Consider the following 6937-nt stretch of genomic DNA (forward strand, 5'->3'; position numbering starts at 1 on the left):
TCATGCAGCATTTAATTATCAGCCGTAAAGCACACAACATATAGGGAAACTTCATTTTAATTACATTTTTCTGCCAAATATTTAAATTGGATGAAAGGAACCCAGATAAATAACAATCACAGTTGTAATATATACAATTTTTAGGCCTCCTGTGTTCCTCTGGATGTGACTTGTTTTAGATAATATACCATAATGTGGAACATACATAAAAAAACGATGTTTCTGGTATAATAATATAATTAATTATCTGAATCCTTTATTTTCTTCTCCCATTTGTTTTTGCTGTGTCCTTTTGTGTCCACTTGTGCTGTTTGGAGCAGATGTTGGCATCTGCATTTGCTTCCTGTGTGCTGTTTAATCTGGTCTTTAAGAGGTCTGTTTCAGGTGTGGACAGGCAGGATACTTCAGCTTCATCAACGTCTTCAGCAGGAGGCGTCACATCTTCTTCTTCTTGTCCTCGCTGAAATTCTCCTCTGGTGAGGGAGATGTCGGCATCTGATCTGGAGTTATTTTTTCTCCATGTTCTCCTGCAAATAAAACAGATCAAATCTAACAGATACGTGTCTCTGTCTTTTCTTTATGAGTCTATCATTTGGACTCATAACTTTGACCTACTCCATAAACGGCCACCTTGCAGTGGTGGAGGGGTCTGAGGGCCCCGGGGATCACAGGAGTTGTCAGGGCCCGTCTGAGGGGCCTCAGAGTGCGATTAAAAAGCTCTCATGATGTTAAAATCACCTGGAGCCAGGGGCTGGGGAGAGGCTTGTGCCTGGTGGTCTGACCTTCTCCCACGGGGTCCAGCCTGAAGAAACACCCTCCTGTGGCCCTAACAGCTGCAGAAGGCACCTTAAGGGTCCGGTGCTGCTGGGTGGCAGTCAGAGGTGGACGCCTCGGCGTTCTGACGCCTTCCTTGTGACGTGAGGGAACTGACTTGCACGAAGCAACAAACAGCTTGAGAGCTAAAGAAAAGAAATGCTCTGATATTGATGACGTTGTCATATTCATGTTGACATTACGCTCACTTGAGTTTTCTTTCAGTGCATCGTAGGAATTTGGAAATGTGCATAATATGGGCTGCTTAAGATGTTCAGCTGGTGTTAAATCATTAGAACTGGTTTATTACTGCCTCGTGATTCATGTGATCAAACAGAACATGATGGACTGAAATGGCAACTTCTTTAGTTCAGGATGGATCACAGCTTTTCTTCAGCTTTCTGAAACCTTTAAAGTGTCCTGATCAACTGTTCTGCAGATTTCTGTAACCTTTAAAGTGTCCTGATCAACAGTTCTGCAGCTTTCTGAAACCTTTAAAGTGTCCTGATCAACAGTTCTGCAGATTTCTGTAACCTTTAAAGTGTCCTGATCAACAGTTCTGCAGCTTTCTGAAACCTTTAAAGTGTCCTGATCAACAGTTCTGCAGCTTTCTGAAACCTTTAAAGTGTCCTGATCAACAGTTCTGCAGCTTTCTGTAACCTTTAAAGTGTCCTGATCAATAGTTCTGCAGCTTTCTGAAACCTTTAAAGTGTCCTGATCAACAGTTCTGCAGCTTTCTGAAACCTTTAAAGTGTCCTGATCAACAGTTCTGCAGCTTTCTGAAACCTTTAAAGTGTCCTGATCAACAGTTCTGCAGCTTTCTGAAACCTTTAAAGTGTCCTGATCAACAGTTCTGCAGCTTTCTGAAACCTTTAAAGTGTCCTGATCAACAGTTCTGCAGCTTTCTGAAACCTTTAAAGTGTCCTGATCAACAGTTCTGCAGCTTTCTGAAACCTTTAAAGTGTCCTGATCAATAGTTCTGCAGCTTTCTGAAACCTTTAAAGTGTCCTGATCAACAGTTCTGCAGCTTTCTGAAGCTCTTTCAGAGTTTTTCTTTGGACATTTTCTGCTTTTTCCCTCATCTTCAGTCCTTGTTCCTGAACATTTTCAGTGTTTTTTCTTTGTTCAGCCACTTAACTCTGAGCTATGAAGCATTCAGGCAGAAAAAAGGCTCCTAACTCAAGGGATGAACCAGTGTTGTGTCGACACAGAACAGACAACTTAGCAAAGAAGCCATTTTAAACTGGATCTTTAGGCTCTTTGTTACCAGCAGCCTGTCACACAGACACATCATTTGTTCCCATTTCTTTAGCTGCATCTATGAAAAACAGCAAAGAAAACACAGTTTGACAGACAGAAAATAGATGTGTCACTAACGCCACATTCATTATGAAGGTGGCTTCCTCACAGCTGGAAAACTTCCACACGCGTGGGAGAAGTTAATAAAAGTACAAAGAAAGTCAGTCCAGAGGCTGAAACTCCAGCAGCAGCATTGATGTGTGCTGCTGGGCTGACTTTTATCAGGAGGACAAAGGGACTGAGTATTAGATCTCCATCAGATGCCTGCAGCCTGACACTGGACCAAAACACAGCCCATTACCACTGAGTTGTTCAGGTCCAGCATCTGTTTGTGTTACTCAAAGCTAATATTACGAGATACAAAGTGTGTGTAGTCTCCCAGTCCTTGGTTTGTGGGCATGTTTTAGGTGTTCTTGTAAAAGAAGAGAAGAAATACACATGAACTCAGACACAACAGAGACTTTGTGGGCATTTATTCTCAAAACACACGGTCCTGTCAGACAATGACAAACCTTTACATCATCGAGTTTGCTTGTTTTGCACGTTTCTTTAAACAAAGAGCAAAACTCTTCAATGATGCCGTCCACAGATTTGATCTGTTGATTACCTTTTCAATCAATTTGCTCAAAAGTTCAGTAAACAGCACAGCAAAGCAAACCATGTCACTTTTAAACCATGCAACTGTTGACAGATGATGTGGCTCAGTAGTGTACGCTGATCATTAGAGGGCAGCGAGAACAACTGGTCATAAAATGGTTCAATTAAAAGAATTAAAGCTTTAAACGGGACGTTGTAGTTGCATCATGTGGCCACCAGGGGGCAGTGTGCACAATAAGGTACAATGGCAGGGATGCAGCTGCATGTTTTGGCCACCAGAGGGCAGTGTGCACAATAATGTACAATGGCAGGGATGCAGCTGCATGCTGTGGCCACCAGAGGGCAGTGTGCACAATAATGTACAATGGCAGGGATGCAGCTGCATGTTTTGGCCACCAGAGGGCAGTGTGCACAATAAGGTACAATGGGAGGGATGCAGTTGCATGCTGTGGCCACCAGAGGGCAGTGTGCACAATAATGTACAATGGCAGGGATGCAGCTGCATGTTTTGGCCACCAGAGGGCGGTGAACATCCCAGAACGTCCCTTTTTCCTACCTTTATATGTATTCCTGCTGTACCTTTACATATATCTTACTGCATGTATGTTTTTTAAAACAAAGCGTGCATTTTATAACGTGATATAACATGTAATAAAGCTCATGCCACACATACAAGAACATATTCTAAAAGCATTATGATTAGATTTTCTGTTGAATTTCAAATTAATTTGATAGGAGCCCATTAAATCGTCTTGATTTGAGTTCAGCAAAGATAGACATTCCCAGAAATATGAATTCATAATTCAAAAGTTACTGATAACATGTTTTTTTTTGTTTTCTTCTCAATATTACAGACGTGGTGGTTTGATTTGGCCTTTTTTTTACTAATCATAAGACCAAACTGCTAAAATGTGAGCGAATGAGACAGACAAACTGAATCAGAGAGGAAGGATCTGCAGGGGAGCAGCCCCCTGCTCAGAGCTGGGTCTGAATATTGGGTAGATGCTGGTCTTTCTTAAGAAGCTGTAAACCGTGTGAATCCGCCTTAATAAGCTACTTCCAGCAGCTGCATTTGCACCTGGTGTGAAGCTGCATCGAGTAAAGGAGTAAATCTGAGCCCTGGCTTCCACGTCATAGAAGGAGACGGAGCCTTCTTCATAATTCACAAACACACCAACCCGGTCAGGCTTCTTCTGCAGGATGAAAGGAGGGTTTGTGTTGACCTGGCATCGTCCCCAGTAAGACCCCAGAGTCCAGCAGCCATGTTCAGGACTGAGAGACCAATCCACGCCTTTCCTCTTGATGGTTTCTCTTACGATGCCAACTTCCCATGATTTTTGCCCTTTCAGCATCACCTCAAAATAGAACCTGCCGGAGGAAAAGCCCTCATTTCCCAGGACGAAGTGAAGGCTGTCAAACCTGGACGAGTTGTCAGGGACCCGTCTTTTCCAGACGCCATCTTTTACCCGTGTTCTGTCCTCGGAGACGATGAGGGAAGGGTGCGCTGTGTCGGGGTCCAGAGTCACTTCTGTAGCGTACTGCTCCTGGATTATCCCAAGATCTTTGTCCCAGTCAGCTGGAGTCTGGAACTCCTGAGATTCCTCGTCCTTCCTCAGACGGATCTCTGTGATTAAACTGTCCAGCTGATCACTGAGAGTCTCCCTGATGTTGCCCAATGCTTTAATCACGGTCTCACTGTGCTGGAGTCTCTGGTCTTTCGGTATGAAGTGTTTGGATGAAGAGGAGGAGACGGACGGGAGGCTTTGCAGCAGCCGGAGCTCATCTTCAGCCCGTGACAGCTCCTCCAGCTCAGCACCCACCCTCTGGTTTTCAGTGATCTCCAGCTGCAGCTGGTGGAGGAGCGCTTCACTCTGCTGCTCTGCAGCTTTCTGCTTCTCCTCTAACAGCTCGATCAGCTTCTTCTTTTTGGTCTCAATCAAGTCAACGAGAGCCGCAAAAGACCTGATAGTTTCAGCCTTTAATTTCTCTGCTCCGAGGCGGCCGTGTTCGATTGAGTTTTGATACATGTGAGCTGTGATGGAATCATTTCTGAGAATCATCTTGACCTTCCTTTTCATACGGGTCAGCTGGGTTTTCCTCTCTTTCAGCTCGTCCTCCAAGGAGACGACGCCATGCTTCAGGTGATCCTCCGTCAGGCAGGCGGCGCACACGCAGCTCTGGTCTGTCCTGCAGAAAAACTCTTTCAACTTGTTGTGTTTCTTGCAGGCTCTGTCCTGCAGCGACGCCACGGGGCGGATCAGCTTGTGCCAGTTCAGCACGTGACCCGTGTGATGTGGCTGCAGGTGAGTGTCGCAGTACGAGGCCAGACAAACCAGGCAGGATTTCACAGCTTTGCACTTCACCTCACTGCAGACGTCGCAGGGCACCTCCTGGGGGCCAGCAGGAGGGCCGCTGCCATCCCCCGTCTTCTTGAAAAGCTGCAAAATGTCTCTGAACTCTGTGTTGACCCGCAGCTCGGGGGTTCTGATGAAGGTCTCCTGGCACAGAGGACACTGGCTGACCTCGCTGACCGCCCAGTAGCCTGTGATGCAGCGCCTGCAGAAGTTGTGACCACATGGAGTAGAGACGGGTTCGGTGAAGACGTCCAGACAGATGGAACACTGGAACTGCTCCTGAACTGTGGCGCTGTGGGCTGAGGCCATGTCTGAAAGGAAGAGGAAAGGGATGAGTTCAAGAGCTCAACCAAACGGTGCAACGTTCAGCATGTTAGTGGAAATTATTTCAAATGTACGAGCAGGTGGTGCAGGAGGTTTCAGTAAAGATCAGAGACAGACGGCACGGCTCACTGCACAGGAAACTATAGTTCTGTGTCGAAAAATGTTTTTCCTTCCAAGCAGCCTGACTTCCTGAAACCTTTAAAGTGTCCTGATCAACAGTTCTGTAGCTTTCTGAAGCCTTTAAAGTGTCCTGATCAACAGTTCTGCAGCTTTCTGAAACCTTTAAAGTGTCCTGATCAATAGTTCTGCAGCTTTCTGAAACCTTTAAAGTGTCCTGATCAACAGTTCTGCAGCTTTCTGAAACCTTCAAAGTGTCCTGATCAACAGTTCTGCAGCTTTCTGAAACCTTTAAAGTGTCCTGATCAACAGTTCTGCAGCTTTCTGAAACCTTTAAAGTGTCCTGATCAACAGTTCTGCAGCTTTCTGAAGCTTTAAAGTGTCCTGATCAACAGTTCTGCAGCTTTCTGAAGCTTTAAAGTGTCCTGATCAATAGTTCTGCAGCTTTCTGTAACCTTTAAAGTGTCCTGATCAACAGTTCTGCAGCTTTCTGAAACCTTTAAAGTGTCCTGATCAACAGTTCTGCAGCTTTCTGAAACCTTTAAAGTGTCCTGATCAACAGTTCTGCAGCTTCCTGAAGCCTTTAAAGTGTCCTGATCAACAGTTCTGCAGCTTTCTGAAGCTTTAAAGTGTCCTGATCAACAGTTCTGCAGCTTTCTGAAACCTTTAAAGTGTCCTGATCAACAGTTCTGCAGCTTTCTGAAACCTTTAAAGTGTCCTGATCAACAGTTCTGCAGCTTCCCGAAGCCTTTAAAGTGTCCTGATCAATAGTTCTGCAGCTTTCTGAAGCTTTAAAGTGTCCTGATCAATAGTTCTGCAGCTTTCTGAAGCTTTAAAGTGTCCTGATCAACAGTTCTGCAGCTTTCTGAAGCCTTTAAAGTGTCCTGATCAACAGTTCTGCAGCTTTCTGAAACCTTTAAAGTGTCCTGATCAACAGTTCTGCAGCTTTCTGAAACCTTTAAAGTGTCCTGATCAACAGTTCTGCAGCTTTCTGAAACCTTTAAAGTGTCCTGATCAACAGTTCTGCAGCTTTCTGTAACCTTTAAAGTGTCCTGATCAACAGTTCTGCAGCTTTCTGAAACCTTTAAAGTGTCCTGATCAACAGTTCTGCAGCTTCCTGAAGCCTTTAAAGTGTCCTGATCAACAGTTCTGCAGCTTTCTGAAGCTTTAAAGTGTCCTGATCAACAGTTCTGCAGCTTTCTGAAACCTTTAAAGTGTCCTGATCAACAGTTCTGCAGCTTCCCGAAGCCTTTAAAGTGTCCTGATCAACAGTTCTGCAGCTTTCTGAACCTTTAAAGTGTCCTGATCAACAGTTCTGCAGCTTTCTGAAACCTTTAAAGTGTCCTGATCAACAGTTCTGCAGCTTTCTGAAACCTTTAAAGTGTCCTGATCAATAGTTCTGCAGCTTTCTGAAGCTTTAAAGTGTCCTGATC

General features: G+C 44.7%; 1 protein-coding gene across 1 annotated transcript in view; it reads right to left on the reverse strand.

The window, feature by feature from the left end:
• Positions 1 to 3647: 3647 nt before the first annotated feature.
• LOC140313671 (E3 ubiquitin-protein ligase TRIM21-like) overlaps positions 3648 to 6937 on the reverse strand; it is a 4113-nt gene continuing 823 nt past the window's right edge. The window contains exon 2 of the mRNA XM_072391665.1: positions 3648 to 5374. Coding sequence (XP_072247766.1) covers positions 3648 to 5372 — 1725 coding nt within the window. The 5' untranslated portion in view covers positions 5373 to 5374. The remainder of the gene's footprint in view (positions 5375 to 6937) is intronic.

This window comes from Leuresthes tenuis, unplaced genomic scaffold (assembly GCF_036924035.1).
Source record: "Leuresthes tenuis unplaced genomic scaffold, fLeuTen1.0.hap1 SCAF_9, whole genome shotgun sequence".
In the NCBI taxonomy this organism is placed as follows: Eukaryota; Metazoa; Chordata; class Actinopteri; order Atheriniformes; family Atherinopsidae; genus Leuresthes; species Leuresthes tenuis.